The sequence below is a fragment of the Gopherus flavomarginatus genome, chromosome 5, assembly GCF_025201925.1.
Source record: "Gopherus flavomarginatus isolate rGopFla2 chromosome 5, rGopFla2.mat.asm, whole genome shotgun sequence".
NCBI lineage: Eukaryota > Metazoa > Chordata > Testudines > Testudinidae > Gopherus > Gopherus flavomarginatus.
The window spans coordinates 150,266,165-150,282,878 of NC_066621.1; the positions used below are offsets into that span (position 1 = coordinate 150,266,165).

General features: G+C 48.5%; 1 protein-coding gene across 4 annotated transcripts; it reads left to right on the plus strand.

Moving 5' to 3' along the window:
• The first annotated feature begins 554 nt into the window (after window positions 1–554).
• Window positions 555–13,334, plus strand: OTX2 (orthodenticle homeobox 2). 4 transcript variants are annotated; one of them, XM_050952718.1, is made up of 6 exons: window positions 555–635; window positions 4,012–4,097; window positions 8,203–8,421; window positions 8,901–9,052; window positions 11,056–12,107; window positions 12,204–13,333. In XM_050952718.1, exons 3-5 carry the CDS (start codon window positions 8,325–8,327, stop codon window positions 11,674–11,676), a joined length of 870 nt encoding a protein of 289 aa, XP_050808675.1. In that variant the 5' UTR covers window positions 555–635; window positions 4,012–4,097; window positions 8,203–8,324; the 3' UTR covers window positions 11,677–12,107; window positions 12,204–13,333. The 4 variants fall into 4 exon arrangements, with proteins under 4 accessions (XP_050808675.1, XP_050808673.1, XP_050808672.1 ...); XM_050952716.1 differs by lacking the exon at window positions 555–635 and adding an exon at window positions 3,804–3,899; XM_050952715.1 differs by lacking the exon at window positions 555–635 and adding an exon at window positions 3,804–3,895.
• Window positions 13,335–16,714: the final 3,380 nt, after the last annotated feature.

Here is a 16,714-nt window from a genome sequence, read left to right on the forward strand (position 1 = left end):
CATCCAGCACAACCCCCAGCCAGCTCTCCGGGAACACACAAGATCTTCTTTTTGTTACGTTCACATTCGCGCGGCGAATTTATTTCTTGATTTCAGAGAGACTTTTCTGGCTTGGGCAAGGGCTCGTGTTCAGTCCTTCCTCGGGCGTAGTTCCCTCTTCTCTCCCTCCCGCTCACTGCATCGTGTTTAGGAAATAGATGGCAGTAAAACTGGCAGCTTCCAGATTGCCAGGTTTCTTCCCCCATCTCCTCCCCCCTACAAATTATGAAAGTTAATTTAATCTAGTTGGGATGGAAACTAATAAAACTAAACCCAAAGGAGTGTCTGGAGCTCTGAGACCAAATGAAAAGGGAGCTCTTTTGACTATGGCAGGGACTGGTAACGTTTCTGAAAAGTACCTCTTGGTATTTGTGAATGGCTGTTTAAATCGCGTCCTTCTCCCTCCCCTCAGAAAAATAAGTTTTTTAGCAGGGTCAGGAGAAGTGTTGGAACCCGCAGCTGAATTGCAGATAAGCTGCGAAGGAAGTGCGGAATATTTTAGCTAGACACAAATCCGCTGAGGGAGAAGCGAAGCGAGTGGCATGCATTACTCCCCGGATCCGACCAGCGATAGAGAGGTGGCAAATCATAAATCGGTGCGTTTTAAGGGGGCTTGCTTAAGTCTCCGATAATAAACGCTTGCTTTTTGTCATCAGACACAAACCGAGCAGTTCAGCGCTATCCGCCGGCGGGGAAACAAATACAAACAGCAATAAACGCTTGCAAAACAGACAACTGAGTAGGATTTGCAAAATAATGCCAAAGGAATCAGAAATAAATACGTAGAGAGCGAAAAAGAGAGAATGACTGATACATCTATGCAAAGAGATAGAGGAAATAAATGGCTATATAATGCAATTGGTATTGGAAGTCGAAGAACTTACTGAAACTCAGAAGTGAGGGCGCTTTTCATCCCAGAAGTAGATTTTTGGTTCTCAGAGGACAAAAGTTCTTATCGTTCAACACGCAGCGTCCACTGACTATCAATTTATCCCGAGCTAGCCTGGGGTTCTGGGGCTGCCCCTGATCTGAAATGGTTTCCAAATTGAAAAGAACAGATTGGAAAATTTAAAAAAAAATGAAACCGCAAGTTCTTACAGATGGGGAACCAGGTTTTGCAACTTTCCCGTTAGCTGCAGGAAAACTGAAGCCAGGAGCTGCTGCAAAGTCGGTGCAGAATTCCTCCAGAAAGAAGGTTCCCCCTTCTAGATCCAATCTTTGCAAGAGCCATTCCAGCACATTGCTAAGCTAAAGGGAAATTCTCTTTGATAAAGCGGTGTTCCCAGCTTCTGGGTTTTAAAACCTAAATCTATATTCAAATCTGGCTGAAGGTGTGTTCTGGGATTTATGAAAGCCTCTTAAAGGGGTAAATTTACCAAACCGTGACAAAATCATCACAATCTTACTTTAGACATCTGAAGTGGATGAGAATTTTAAAGAGACCCTTGTTTATTTAAGTAACACCGTCCATTTCTGCCACTTTTATTGGCCGCGCGATTATTCCAAAGTTATTAGACTAGAGGGCACAGGAAAGGCTGAGAGCTCGCCTCGTGCAGTCCCCTGGCTACGGAAATGGGAGCTCACTCATCCACTCTGCCCCACAAGATCTAAGCATGGTCAGTTTCAGGAGCTTTTGCTAGGTTGGATATTTACTACAAGCCCTGGGGCTTGGAATATTACGTAGTTCCAGATCTTCTATCCGAGCTTTCAACTAGTTTCTGGGGCGTCGTGTTTCATTTAACTGCATCTCCAAGGCCTCCCCACTTCACCCCCACTTACTTCCCGCATTCCCCTTTTCCTGCCCTCCCCCCTTTTAAAACTTGATTTCGACCCAGAGGAAAAATTCCTTCTGCCCCAGGATACACGGGAAAGAATTATCTTTAGATTTCTTCCAAGGTTATGAAATAGTGTGGGGACGAATGTGCGTGTGTGTGTGTGGAGGGGGGGTTGATTTTCTATATTTATTATTGCTGCTCTGCTAAATGAAATTTTGAGGGGTGGGGTGGCGGTGCCTACCCCGGGATATTTACATCATTTCAGAGTTAAGTATTGTATGCACAGATCTGTAGCTAGTAACTGGGGGGAGACGTTACAAAGAGCCAGGACTCACCCCCCCCCAAAAAAAGATAAATGTGTCAGGGCTCCTGAAAAGCGGGGTGGTGGATCTATGCTTTAATTCTCCGGGCAAGCAGGGAATTGGACACTACTGGGTCCCCAGCAAGGAGCTGCAACCTCAGTTCCGGGTTCCCTGGGCTGCGTCCCAGCCCGCAGAACTTCCCGGAAAGCAGCCCTGGAAGGGGGAGAAAAGCAGAGCAAAAGACAGGGGCGGGCGATTGTTGTTATTTTACTTTGGTTTTTGTTTTCTTTAACCCCTCCCCCCCCCCCCAAAAATAAAGCTCCAGAAGCTGTGCTGCAAATTGCTGACTCGGCTGCAGTGAAATAATTCGTGAATTGTTGTCGGTCCCAAGGACACCACGTCCGATTCCCCACATACCACCTAAAGCTCCGCAAAGAGACGCATTAATTCCTCCAACTTCATTACCGCAGGTCGCCCCATTCAAAGGCTCGAGCTGGGTTTATGTTATTTCCCCCCGGGTGCAGGGAGAGGAAGGGGCGCCGCTTTCTCGGTTGCTTTCTGTCCCTTGATGGCCGCGAGGTTTTTAAAAAGCCTGGTTTAAACGTGTGAATTTGGCTGCTCTCCGCGCTGTGGGGGAAAAGTTAGGCAGCGATCGCCGTCCGATTGGACTTGAAGTCGCTGCAACGGGCATGTACAGCTCCTTGCTGCTGCCAGGAGATCTCTGACATTTCGGAATTTCTCCGGATTTCGTTCGCCGCTAGGAACCGTACAACACCCCCCTCCCCTGCCGCATGCCCCTTAGTTGTATTAAAATATTTGCATGTCCTACAGGGACTGGAAATTCATCCCAGCTCTCCCCAGTCCCCCAATCTGACTGCATAGGTCAGATCTATATGCTACACACACACCCCGGGGTGGCTGAGGGCTCCTTTGCGCTGGCTATCCCATGCCCCCTGGATGATTTATTCTTGCAGCAATCCACTGGATCCTAAACTGGAAATCTAGCGGAGGGGCAGTGGGAGCCCGTTTTCTGTCTGCCCCTGTCCTAGCTCAGATCGCTGAACATTGGTGTGTCTGGTAAGGCAGGTGGAGCGGGGGAGATAGCCCCCTGAAATAGTTTGTGCAGGCGCTTTCTCTGGCTCAGTTTCACTTTCTTTGAGACCTCAGCGTCTTCTTCTTGGACAGGCGGTTTGCTTTTCACCCTTGGCAGCTTGTGCTTCCTATCCTTCTGTATTTACCCACTTTTTCCCCCTTTCCCATAACGTTTACTCTTATATTTTAATATCCTCATTTCTGTGTGTGTGTGTGTGCGCGCGCGCGTGTGTTGTGTGTGTGTGTGAATGTGTTGTGTGTGTATGTGTTATATCTTCCTCCTCTCCCCAGCAATAGGGTAACCTGATCTTTGCTGTGCATCAGGTTAATTGTACAATCAGTTCATATGCCCCAGCCCGGGATGTATATTTTTAAAGCGAGCATCGTTTCTTTTATGCATATTCTGGGGTCATTTTTGGTCGCTGTTATTTGTTGCCCGATTGTCCCCCCGGTGCAGCAGTGGCCTGTTTTCCTCCCCCTGTTGTGTGTTTTTATTATTTCCCCCCTGGCTTAGATGTGTCAATCATTCTCTGCCTGCCATTGGTTGGAGAGTTTGCGTCAAAAAGTTGCCAGAGCGGCGCTTTCTCAGCAAATCTCCCTGAGAGAGGTAGAGACCTCAGCTCCAACTCACTCGCCACCGTTATTAAAAAGCAAATCGCTTGGCCAGATCCTGCAAGGGCCGATTTTGTAGGTATCGAATCCACACCCCGTCCCCTCTCTCGCCCTTTTTTCGTTGACTTCTTGGGCCAGGTGAAGCCCGAATGCGAGATTGCTAACCCACTGCTTTGTGATTTCTTTTGTAGGCGAACTCTTGGGTTTGAATTGGGCCAGGATCATTTGCTCCGTTTTTTGCCCTGCCCCGGGCACACGCCTCCCTGGACGCTTCAAGGTAAGTGAAAAGGGTTTTGCTTTTTTTAAAGAATTGGGTTTTTTCGGCGCATGTAGATGTGACTCTGCTGTCCCTCCCCGAATCTCGCCTGTGAACCTGAGCTGCTGTATCCGGAGAGTTGACAATAAAATGCCTGCTTGCTTTTGGGGGGAACGGGTGAGGGCGGATTTCTCTTTGCACCGAGCGGTCACCCAAAGCATCACGACTCTCCTGAGATAGCATTTTGGGAAGGAAACGTGTCCCATTGTTGTTTTGATTTAGCCCGGTCATCTTTTCGCTGCCCGGGGGGGTCGGGGAGAGGAGCGTGTTTAGAAACTGGCTCACCCCCAATTGAATTCATTTTCCTTTCCCCGAAAGGTCGAGTCTTTCCTGTGAATGAAAATGCAGGGACCAGATCAGCTAATGGAGGAGGCGGGTAGATACAGCCCCTCGACTTTCCCCCTTCCCTTCCTTGATGTCTTGTCTGTGGGACTCTCCTCCACAAGATCGAGCTTTTCCATGGGGTGGGAAGGAAACCAAACAACCCTTATTGTTGTGGTGATTGGCCTGATCCTCTTGACTCGAGCCGCTCTCTGGCGGCACATAGACTTTTAAAATAAAAAAATAATAATAATTGGAATTAAATCCCCTCGCCTCGGCGGTTATTGATAAACAGATTTCCGCCTAAGACTCCCGATCGATGGAAAAGTCATTTTGCAAACATGGCTTTGACCAGAAAGGACTCGAGGCAACAAGAAAAGGGTTAGATTAAAAAAAAAAAGTGGATGGGAGGGGGCGACTCTTTAAAGCATCTTGGGGTGGGGAGAATAAATAAATAGCAAGTTGCTTCTATCTGCTGTATAAATGAATGGCAGGAATTGGATCGATTTCTAAAAGGGAGACGAATGGTTCGCAGCTTCCTTGGGAAGGTGCTTTGAGAGGAGCCGTTTGCTTTATACACGAGACTCTGGCGTGTTTAGGTGGCAGACACTTTCCTTCTCCGAAAGCACTTTTATTCGCTAAACTGGAGCTAATATACATACATCGCTTTAAACTTGTTCCCCTGTAGTGGAAGAAGGGAAGCCCAGTGCAAGTTTCTCCCCAGTGATAATCTCTTCCTTCGTCAGGCATTTGGGTCGACGTGTGTGTACATTCATGGCGACCTTAAGGTGCAAATCAAATCAAATGTTTTTAAAAAGCGTGAGCCTGGCAGGATTTTTTTTTTGGGGGGGGGTTAATATAATAAGGTTGGTCAGTCAGTTCCTGGATTGATCTCTGGTTTTAACCTTGCCTGTGGCTCTATTATATAGCAATGAAGGGCTGGGTTTATAAAACTTATTTTATTTTTTTAAGGAGAATTTTGAGGATTTGGGATGATTTTAGCTATCCTGGTCAGGTCGAATGAAGAGCACAATTTGATCAGCCTTCTTAACCCACTGCTAACTTTAGAATACAAAAAAGTTCCCTTCCTGTTAAAAGGGAGGGAGAGAGATTGTCACAAAAAAAAATATTAGAAACCAAAAAGTGACTACGCGCCAAAAAGGGGGTTCTCTCGGTTTTCATCCTTTAAATGATCCCCTCAAGTTCAGCCAAAGCCTAGTGGATTCCCCGAGGCCTAAAACTTTCCCTGCAGTTCTTAAAAGGCCAAACACCGGGCTTCTTGTTTTGATAAACAGTGTGTCAGTCTATATACGTTTTGTTTCATTGCCATCAGGCAGAAAATTAATCAGCGCACATGATCTGCAGAGCTGGGGCTGGCGGCCCGTAATTAGGGACCGTGTGCCACTCGGATTATCTCGTTAGTTTATCAAGAAAACATTTATTATAATTAATTCTTGGACGGGGTAATTATTATTGAGCGAGGGCAGAGCAACTGGTGGATTGGATCTTTGGGAGAGAGAAAAAGGTGACAGATTGCGCAAAATAGCCGTTAGATATAAAACTGCGAGCCTGCTACGAAGCAGGTCAGATCAGCCAACCCGTCTGCAAGGGGCTTCGCTACTGAGCAGGTAGGACGTAAACCAAAGTTTTCATTGTATTTCCGGGTTTGCAGGCAAGTGTGTTTTGTAAGAGCCTCGGGGTTATAGTGTATCCCTCCACTTTCAAAGTGATGCCGTTTTTCCTGCACTTAAAAAAAAAAAAAAGATAGAAAATCTCTCCCACAAAGGCTAAAACGAATTCACTTGAAAAAAGTTTGACACCAATGATGGAAGCTTTTAATCCTATTTCAGTAGGAAACTGGGCCTGGGGATGGCCCCTCTAAAAGTTGCATGTGGGCAAACATCAAAACAATACAAATAAGAGGGAATTTTTTTTTTGTTCTGAGAATTTTAAAAATTTAAACTTAAATTCTTTCATAAGGATTTTTGTGAAGCAGATGCGTGAATGAACAATGTGTGTGTATTAGACATGAATATTGTGTGTGCATATTTGTGTGTGTGTGACATATACTTTTGAAAACAAATACCTTCTTATCCTATTTTTCTCCCTAATAGAAGAAGGATTTGCAAATTATTTACAATTAGGTTCAAGAAGAAATACAATAAGAAGTATCTGAATGTATTAATTAATTCATGCAATTCAGGAAAGTAAAATAAAAAGTAAAATACTAATTAAAAACCTTCCTTAGCCTGGGGTTTGCGGTAACGCAGGAACTGAAATAGAGGCAGGTGGCTTTGTTTATAACTTGCCTGAGATGTATTTATTTAATGAAATAGCTACCTTTGAATATTGGGGGGGAACCTGAAATGTCTCAACCGTTCACTTTTTTTTTGTTATGCATTAACTTTGAATTAAAGGAAACATGTTTTTGTTACGCGAAAAATAAATTAACTCCCCTATTAAGGAGTTCATTAAAATAGCTGGTTGTGCGGGAAGCTAGCCAGGCTAAATATCACTATCCAAATCTTCTAGAGACTAGTACACTTGGAAATCCCTTACCCCTTGTCCGCCATTTTGAGGGGAAAAATGTAGCTTTCTCAAAGTTGCAAAGTCCTTAGCCCTGTCCAAGAGCAGGGCAAGCTTTTATTAAAGAAATGCGGCTGGTTTAATCTGTCAGGATGTGTTAATGTCACACTTTGGAATCCCGAAGCAGGGTGAAAAAGTAAATAGTTTTTTTGGGGAAGGCGGCTGCCATTCCAAATAGGTATCAGAAGGGGTAGGGACACAACACCCAAAGGCAATTTGTGGCTGGCAAGTTAAAAAGGCTGATCCTGCTTCTAGCATCACCTCTCTGTTTCTTAAGCCCACGAAGCTGCATAGAGGCCAAATGCAAGAGTGGATTGCATGGCAACGTGCAGCTTCCTGTAAACAGTCTTGCAACGGAAAGAAAATGCTGCTGATGGTCAATGTTACTCTTTTACTACCAGGGGCAATTTGGAAGCAAGTTTAGCCAGGTGATGGTTTCTGTTTGCAAGTTAAATGCTTGTTTGTTTAGCGTTAGCGCCAGAAGCAAGAGTTTCTGAAAGCCTAATAAATCTCTTACTTACCTCTAAATCTAATTACCCGAAGTACTAATTAGGTGAAAAATGGCTGACAGAAATCACTTCAAACGTGGAATGATGGTGGTGGGACAGAAAAGTTTGCCTCTTTCCCAGGTAGCATCTCAGATCTTAAATGCACCAGCATTTTGGGGTTCGTAGCAGTTGAATGTGGGGTAATTAAAAAGCCCTGCACCAGACCGAGGGAGAGATGGGTTTCTTGAATTGTTTCTTTGTTTCTCGCCAATGGGCTTTGTTATCAGCATTATTTATTTAGCCAGGGAGGTCTTTGTGTCTGCAAATGGCCCCAATCAAGTTTTGTTTGAGACAATTAGCTAGTGCCAGCCGACGAATCCTATGCAGATGCCCGAGGTAGCAATACAATGTATGCATTTGAAGGCATTGGAGGAGGGCGGGGGCTCCTGCGAGGCGGGTTGTAATTACTGGACGAGGTGTCACTTTTTTTTTTTTAAATGCGTTTATCTAGTCGGTATCCTCCGGTCCAAACTGTAGTCGGGGGGCTCGGTGTCTCAGAGCCGAGGGATTGCCTGTGGAGAGTCACACTCAAAGAAACCAGCGGAGATAAGAGATCGACTCCAGACAGCTCGGTTAACCAACCCCTCCGTGTTTTTAATTTCACTTTGTAGCCACCTGATTTCAGCCAGCCCGCCGGGACCCCGAATCTCTGCGCCCGAGGGAATCGAGACCTTCCAGGCCTTTCCCCCTTCCCCGGATTTTGGGCCAACCCCCCTCCCAGCACAACTTTAGCATGATGTCTTATCTCAAGCAACCACCTTACGCAGTCAACGGGCTGAGTCTGACAACCTCGGGCATGGATTTGCTCCATCCTTCCGTGGGATACCCGGGTAAGCGGCGTGCCCCGGCCTCTGCTGCCGAGAGAATAAAGGACTCCGCTGCGCTGGGGACTGACTCAGGCCCCTGGAGAGCAGGGCTCCCCTCGGCCCCCGGCCGTGGGTACACTCCATGGCCCCAGCCTGAGGCTCTGGGCCCGTGTCAGGGCAGCCGAGAACTCCCTGCCTCCTGCCCGGAGAGGGCTGGGAAGGGGGAGGTGGGTAGCTTGAGGCAGGGGCGCAGGGCGCTCTGGCTCCGTCCCTGGGAAATGCGCCCCTGCGCCTTCCCCCGTCGCGTTAACTTTCCCAGCTGGTGCTTGGGGCGGGGCGGGGGTCCCTGCCTTGAGGGGCTCGGGGCGCTGCTGCCGCCGGGGGGGGGTTGCTGTTCCTGGGGGCGCTGCGCGGGGTATTGCTGGGAGGGGTCTGCGCGGTGCCCGGCTGGGCTGAGGGGCTGCTGCTGAATGCCACTAAGGGCCTCCGGCTGCTCTTCGCAGCGACCCCTCGGAAGCAGCGGCGGGAGCGCACCACCTTCACCCGGGCGCAGCTGGACGTGCTGGAAGCGCTGTTCGCCAAGACCCGCTACCCGGACATCTTCATGCGCGAGGAAGTAGCTCTGAAAATCAACCTGCCCGAGTCCAGGGTGCAGGTAGGGACCCATCCCCCCTGGCCAGGCACTCACAGCGCTGGGAGTTTCCCGGACCTGGCTCCCCAAGACACCCTCCATCAGCAGCCGCCTTCCTCCCGCAAGCGCCCCCCTGGCCGTCCTGCCTCCCACCCCCACCCAGCCTGCCCCAGCCCCAGCCCTCCATCCCCTGGAATCCAAAGCCGACTCTCCCCCCAGCCCGCCCCATGGATCACAATTGCCAGAGGCAGGTTTTCCGGCCAGGAGCCGTCGCTGGGCTGGGAGAGTTCAGTTCCTTTGCCGCTGTCTGTAAAGCTGGGGCAGCTCGGGGACAAACGCCCTAGAGGCCCAGCCAACCCCTGCTCCCCTGGGAGCTGCTGAAGGGACCCGATCCTTGCTCCCACTGAACTGCGATGAGAACCAGGGCAGCCCCCAGGGAACGTGCATTGGAAGCTCGGGGAGGAAACCCGGCCGGGGCGTACTCCCGCCCAGCGCGGGTCAGTGGCTTTAGCGGGGAGTCTGATTCCCCCTTTTCGCCCTGCGTGTGCAGTGTCACAAACAGACAAACTCCGGCCCAGCTTCTGCTCCCTGGGCCTCTCTGCCGCTTGGAAACAGCTCCCAGAGCCACTGACGGAGGCTACAGAGACTCCACAGGCAACGGGGACAGCTGCAAGGTCTTTCCTCCGCCTGCCCCGCCAACTAATTGGAGAGCAAGTGTCTGAGAGGCCATTAGACTCCAGACAAGGGACCCCTCCTGCACCCATTCAAAGCCAGAGGTGTTTTGACGTCAGTGGATGAAGGCTACAGTGGGGGGGGGGGGGTGGACTGTAGCAGTGTTTCCAACTGAGCCAAGGGGCAGCAGAAAGCTGGGGCTCACACTCATTGAGGGACTGGAGCGATGGTTAGGGAAGAGACTGGGGGAGGGGATCTAGTCTTGTCGTCCTTACTCAGGCACAAATCCTGATTAAGGACTGAGCTCCGACCGCTTGTTTGGTGCAAACCACTTTCAGGGTGTTTCATTAGCCCAGTCTTCTGGTGTCTCCCTCCCGCCCCCCTTTTTGGTTTTAGGGTTTTTATTGGAGAGCAGCAGAGCCAGGTGTTTGAAACTTACCAGGGTCCCACTCCCACTGCCCCTGTTTTGCCGCTGACTCCACCGGTCCAGGAGCGATCCGCTGCAGGCTTGGGACCTAAACCTGAGTGACAGGGTCTAAGCTGCCATCTCCGTGTCACTGGTCCCAGGGCACCTATAGGGCCAAAAGCCCCATTGCAGTAAAGGGCAACACATCCTTAAATAGCCAACAACTGATCTTGGGACTGCAAACCCCACTGCAGTCAAGTCTATTTGGGCAACAGAAGCAACTAGCGGCAGCGAAGGTGCCATCTGCAAAACCAGCAGCGCTACCGTGTTAAAGGCCCCGTTTCTCCTTCTCTTCTCCCCTCTCCCAGTAAACTGTCCGCACAACAGGGCCAAGCCCCTAACTGGCAGCGAGCAGTGCCTGGGGGCCTGGCCGCCTCCCTTAGCGCCAAGGGCCGAGGCGAGAGGGCACGAGTGGCGGTGGATTGGTGGGCTCAGTGGGCAGCAGCCCCAGGTTCCCCGCGGCTCGAATAATCCCCAAATCAACCCCCTGCTTTGCATGTCACTGCCGCGCCACCGGGGAGGCCGGGCAGCTGGGCCGCGGGCGGAATCCCGGGAGCGGAGAATCCGCCGCCTGCCCCTGGGACACGCAGCGCCCCTGCGAACACGCCTCCCCACCTTTGTCTCCCTGTTTGGACCCAGCGTAAGGCTCCTTTGTTTCCAATTAACTGGCGGCCCTGGGGGGCCCGAGCCTGGCAGGCAGAGCAGATTGAGAGGGTTATTCCCCCCCCCCCCAAGCTCTTATTAAACGGCTTGATTCGCTCATTTCTACTTCTTCTGCCGCCCGATCCCAGAGCTTGGGACCCTTTTCAGCCCAGCCGCCGCTGGAATAACCCCCTGGCCAGGGTCATTAGCGCCACTAACCCGCGGCTTCTCTCACCTCCTCTCCCAGGTGTGGTTCAAAAACCGCCGGGCCAAGTGCCGCCAGCAGCAGCAGCAGCAGCAGAACGGGGGCCAGAGCAAAGTCAGGCCGGCCAAGAAGAAGAGCTCCCCGGCCCGCGAAGTAAGTTCGGAGAGCGGCACCAACGGGCAGTTCACCCCCCCCTCCAGCACCTCCGTGCCAGCCATTTCCAGCAGCAGTGCCCCGGTGTCCATCTGGAGCCCAGCTTCCATCTCCCCCCTCTCAGACCCCCTGTCCACATCCTCTTCTTGCATGCAGCGGTCCTACCCCATGACCTACACCCAGGCTTCAGGCTACAGCCAAGGATACGCTGGCTCAACCTCCTACTTCGGGGGGATGGACTGTGGATCTTATCTGACCCCGATGCACCACCAGCTTCCTGGACCAGGGGCCACACTCAGCCCTATGGGCACCAATGCCGTCACCAGCCACCTCAACCAGTCCCCAGCTTCCCTCTCCACCCAGGGCTATGGAGCATCCAGCTTGGGCTTTAACTCAACCACCGATTGCTTGGATTATAAGGACCAAACCGCCTCCTGGAAGCTAAACTTCAATGCTGACTGCTTGGATTATAAAGACCAGACATCCTCGTGGAAGTTCCAGGTTTTGTGAAGGCCTGTAGGACCCCTTTGTGCTAAGAATGAATATTCATAATAAATAAATAATATTAAACATGCTGGGCTGAACATTCCAGTTTTAGTCAGGTCTTGGTTAAATTAAAGAGAAAAAAAAAACGAAAAAAAAAAAAGAATAATAAAAAAAGAGACAGTTGGTGTGATCATCCCTAGATTCACCTCCTGCCCAAAAGCTCTGGAAAGGAATAAAGAAGAAATGAAGGAAGAAGGCCTTAAAAGGACAGATCATCTACTGAGCAGAAGCAGACAGACCTACCTGTGTTCTTTATAGTTTTAGCCAACTGTTGGGTTTCTTTGTTTGAAAGGAATGGCAGATCATTCCACCTATGGGCCAGTTTTAAAAAAGAAAGTCTAGGTTTGATTGCGTTTATTTTTCTTCTCCTTTCGTGTGTGTGTGTGTGTGTGTGTGTGTGTGTGTGTGTGTGTGTGTGTGTGTGTGTGTGTGTGTGTGTGTGTGTGTGTGTGTGTGTGTGTGTGTGTGTGTGTGTGTGTGTGTGTGTAAAGATCCTTCCCGCAGAGGTTTCCAGCGTGCTAGCCAACCACCCTTGGTTACAAATCTTTGGAATGGACAGCGTCTCTTTCTCTCTCTCAAGCTCATTCAACTGTTTCATGCCCGACTTGCTAGCTGGCACCGACAGACCTTGGTTCAGGGTTGTGTGGGTTGTGTGACTGATTGTCCTAGCTGCACTATTTTATTTAAAGAAGAAGAAGAAGAAATGTTCATAAGGAGTCAATATGTAGTTTTTAAGAGACAATCAGTGTGTGTCTTATATAAATGGTACATCTGTGGTTTTTAATCTGTGCTAGACTTCAAAACTGTGATCTCCTGTATTGTATGCAACTGTGAACTCCTCCCCAGCAGGGGTTCTGCTGTGATTTAAATAGGTTATAATTACAAGTGAAATTCAGAGCAACTGAGTTACCTACTATCATCCTTTTTTTAAAAAAAAAAACAACAACAACAAATAACTAAACTGATCGCCTTTCACCACAGGTGAACTGTACTGAAACTTTTTACAACAAACTGTCTCTGACTGAAAGCGAAAGAAGAAAACCAGGCGAGGACACTAAACTCATCTGTAGTAACTACCGCTGGCCAAGCCGGCAGTAGAAATAAAACAGGACCTTGGTCAATTGCTCTGACCCGGAAGAATTTACACGGAGAAATTCATTGTCGTTTATGCTTGCAGATGTTCATTGAGAAAAAAGATATATATGCATAAACCTTTCCCCCCCTGGATTTGGCAGATATGTATAATTATATTAAAATGGTTCTAGCACAATTTATGGTTGTCTTCCATTTTAATTGTACAAGGTGAGTTAGGGAAAGTGGGAAAGTACCTGAAGACATCATACTTCAAAGGACTTCAGAAATAAAGGGGTGGGGGTTACAAGGGAAATGCAAATATTACTCTGCTATACAGAACAGAGAGTGCCTCTTTGCTCTGGTTTCAGGGTGGTAGCCCGGTTAGTCTGTAGCAGCAGAAACAAGAGGAGTCCTTGTGGCACCTTTGGAGACTAACACATTTTTTGGGCATAAGCTTTCCTGGGCTAAAACCCACTTCATCAAACGCATGGAGTGAAAAATCTCTCTGCGTTTAAGTCCCCCACAGGCTGATGTTTTTTTCCTTTGGTACAAGTAGAAAATACAAGGGCTGATTTTGTGTTAAAAATGTTCAGTGGGCCACGTTAAGACTGGCTCAGCTAAAATAAAAAATAAAAATCGGCTATTTTCAGAGAGTGGAAAAGGGCTTTGTAAGCAGGGCCCATATTCCTAGAGGGGAAATGCAGAGAGGGAGTGAGAAATGGCCTGTTGGGTTAAAGGGCTGTTTCTCCTGCTACTATGAACTTTCTGAGGTAAACAGGGGAGGGAACCTGAGAGCAATTGAGGCAGAAGTGATATCTGAACAAAGGAGTTTGGGATAAGTTTTAGAGCTATAATTTCCAAAGCTGAGTACAAAGAGCCCTGGTCAGTTTTGCTTCTTTCTTGAAACTGCTGGGGAAAACTGGTCCCTTACAAAAAAAAAAAAAGGGTACCTGCAGAGGCCCAAATGGTGCAGTGGGCCCAACGCTAGCCACAAGCATAGCTGGATTTAAAATGATATTCTGTTTGGTAGCCACGGTTCAACAAATGGAAGCCGAGTCAGTTTCATATTTTTATTATGCATCTACTTCAAAGCTTAGCCTGTTATGTCGTTTTCTCAGATTGGGTGAAGCCTGTGCTCAAATATTTCTAATAAAACAGTTTGGGGGCTTTTTAAAAAAGTCTGTTAAAGGAAACCCCTCCGAAGTCTCTTGATCGACAGATTTACAGGACCTGATGATATTTGCACTTGATTCTAGTTTATCGTAGTTAAGAAAAGAGAGTCTTCTTTGGGAATTCTCCATATATTATCCTGTTGCTTCACCTAATCTCTTACATTTCATCAGCCTTCCCCCTCCTCCCAGTCTAACCTGATGGTATAAATTATACAGATTTTATGCATGTAAAATGACTCACTTCTGATTCATGTATTTATTTCTGTGTCAGTGTGCCCTAGAATGGGAAGGCAAGCTTATCCTTTCACAATAAACAAGCAAATATTCAGCAAATCAGTCAGCATCAAATGAATGGAAGTTTTCATTCCGGTTTTTGCTATTTTTCTATTTTGCAATCCATAGAGAAAGAATGAATGGTTATCAATTGAAATGAAGTTCAGGGAGAACTAGTGCTTAATAATCCTTATAGTGTTTTCCTAACAAGTGTATCAGACTAAAAAGTAGAACACTTTAAAGACAATCTATCAGTAAGTCCATGTCCCTTGTAGGAAAATACAGAAATGGTTGTAAAAACGGTGACTGCTTCAAAGTTTCTCTCCATTGATCTGGTTTGAACCAGCAATGGCAAAAACGGATTTAAGGGAAATATTATCTGAAAATGATTTTCCTTGCAGGGAAGTATAAGGCTCTCAAACGAGATTTTTTTAAAAGAACGCCGTTTCTTTACCGTGTTTTGCTTTCCCCACGGACAACATTTTTTCTTTTCTTGTTATTTTTTTTATTTTGGTAGCAACCCCCAGTTTTCAATTGATAAAATAATTTAGCGACCGCTTTTCCTAATCAGAAAAGCTAAGCAGTTTCAGAGCTTTCATTTTGTTTAGGGATACCTCCCAATTTAAACAAATCCGCCTACTTATTCATTCTGTTTTAAAGCAGATTTAGGTGAAAAGTCGTTTGATTCTATACTGGCAAACTGCAAACTCGAGGGGTTGAGGGGAAAAGAAAGGAAAAAAAATTCAAAACACATTTTAAACTGCTTTTGCCGATCGACATTCAAGTTCGATTCGTTTCCTGTAGACTGCATTTTGGAAAGGAAATTCGGAACAAAATAATTGGACGTAGTGAATCGAATCTATGTTACGTCTAAACCAAAGGGTGAGGTTTGAGGTTCAGGTATCCAGGAAGATGTTTTTTTCTGAGAGGAAATGGAAGTTAGAACCTCACTCAAGCTCTGTGATCTGGAATGGAAAAATGTTAAAACCTGAGAGGACAGGACGGGTCTTTTTTTAAAAATCGACCTCCTGCATTTCACTCCAATGGCTCTGCTGCACCTTCACTTATTATATAGGACGATTCTCTCCACAGGGCGACAGTCAGAGCTGCAAACTCCGCGAGCAACTGCACTTTCAGTCCGTCTGAATGGGCTTTTCTCGGGGCAGTTCCCAGCAATGTCTGTTGATTTGAAGTTTCCAGTGTCTGTTGATTTGAAGTTTCCACATTCACAAAGGCTTTTCCTTCATCTTCACCACCCCTCTGCATTAGCCCTTGGCCCCCTCTCCAATCTGGCCCCCCCCCAGTTGCTTAATATCATTTGTTTTTATTTGAAACAAAAGACGACAGCCCCCTCCCCCTCCCAACTGCGGACGCGCATTGTCAGTTTCCAAGGCTACGTGGGGGGACAGTTATTTAGAAAAGTCGGTGTTATTTACTCATCGCCGTAGCCTGCTTGTCTGTGTCCTTCTGAGAAGACGCAGGAGCATCCCCGTCTGGGCTGGAAAATAAAACCGCTTGCAGCTTCCCCAAACGCAGCGTTGCTCTTTCTGACTCAGCTCCCCAAAGTTTTTGGTTCCCTGACAAGATAAGGAATTTGCAGCCCGATGAATGGGGAAAACTCCCTTGGTGCGGCCTGGTTCTGGGCCGGGCAGGCTCCCCACCAAACAGCTGCCTCCGAAGCCCAAACCTGCGCCAAAAGGCAGGCGCCACCCCGAAGACTGCAGGAGGGGCGAATGGGGGGGGGGTGGGGGTTGTATGGGGGGCTTGCAGAGACTGTGATTGTGTTACTGATGGGCATTTGGAAAGAGTTATGGGCTCCATCCTCCTCCCCCACTGAAGTCAGTGGGGATTTTGCCACCAGCTTCCCTGGGAGCAGGGCGAGGCCCGTTCTTCCTGTCTACACACAGAGGTGTCTTGGGGAAAGAGGAGTGAATCCCGGAGCGTTTCGTCACAGTTGCAAAGACCCAAGCTATCAACCGTCCTTTTCGCAAACTCCTCCCGCCCCACTCCCCGCGTGCTGGGGCCAGCCAGATATGCAAAAGAAACCGCTTCCTCCAGCTGTGCAGACATTGCCTCCTGGCCTCCCACCTAGCTCGGGTTAAGCCCAAAGCCCTGCCCCGAGCGCCTTGTTTGGAGTTGAGGTTGTATGAAAATGGGAGTCCGGCACCAACTCCCCTCTCCTCTTGCCCTCCCTAGAGGGCTTGTTTCCGGCGCTGCTGCCGCGGTGTCACGCCTCGCCCACCCCACCGGCCATGCTTTGAGGGGTGTGGAGGAGGAGGGGCAGTTGACCATTAAAGGAGCGCAGTGCTTGCGCGGCGGCGCTCTCAATATTCATCCCCTGCCCTGGAAACCCGGGATCCACTGACAGTCACCGCAGTGCAAGAGCAGGGCGGGAGTCGCTTTCCCCCCGTGAACAGCGCTGCCGGAGAGGCTCTAGGAAGCCTTGACCTTGCGCAGCTAGATGGTGGTTGTCCTGGCCTATG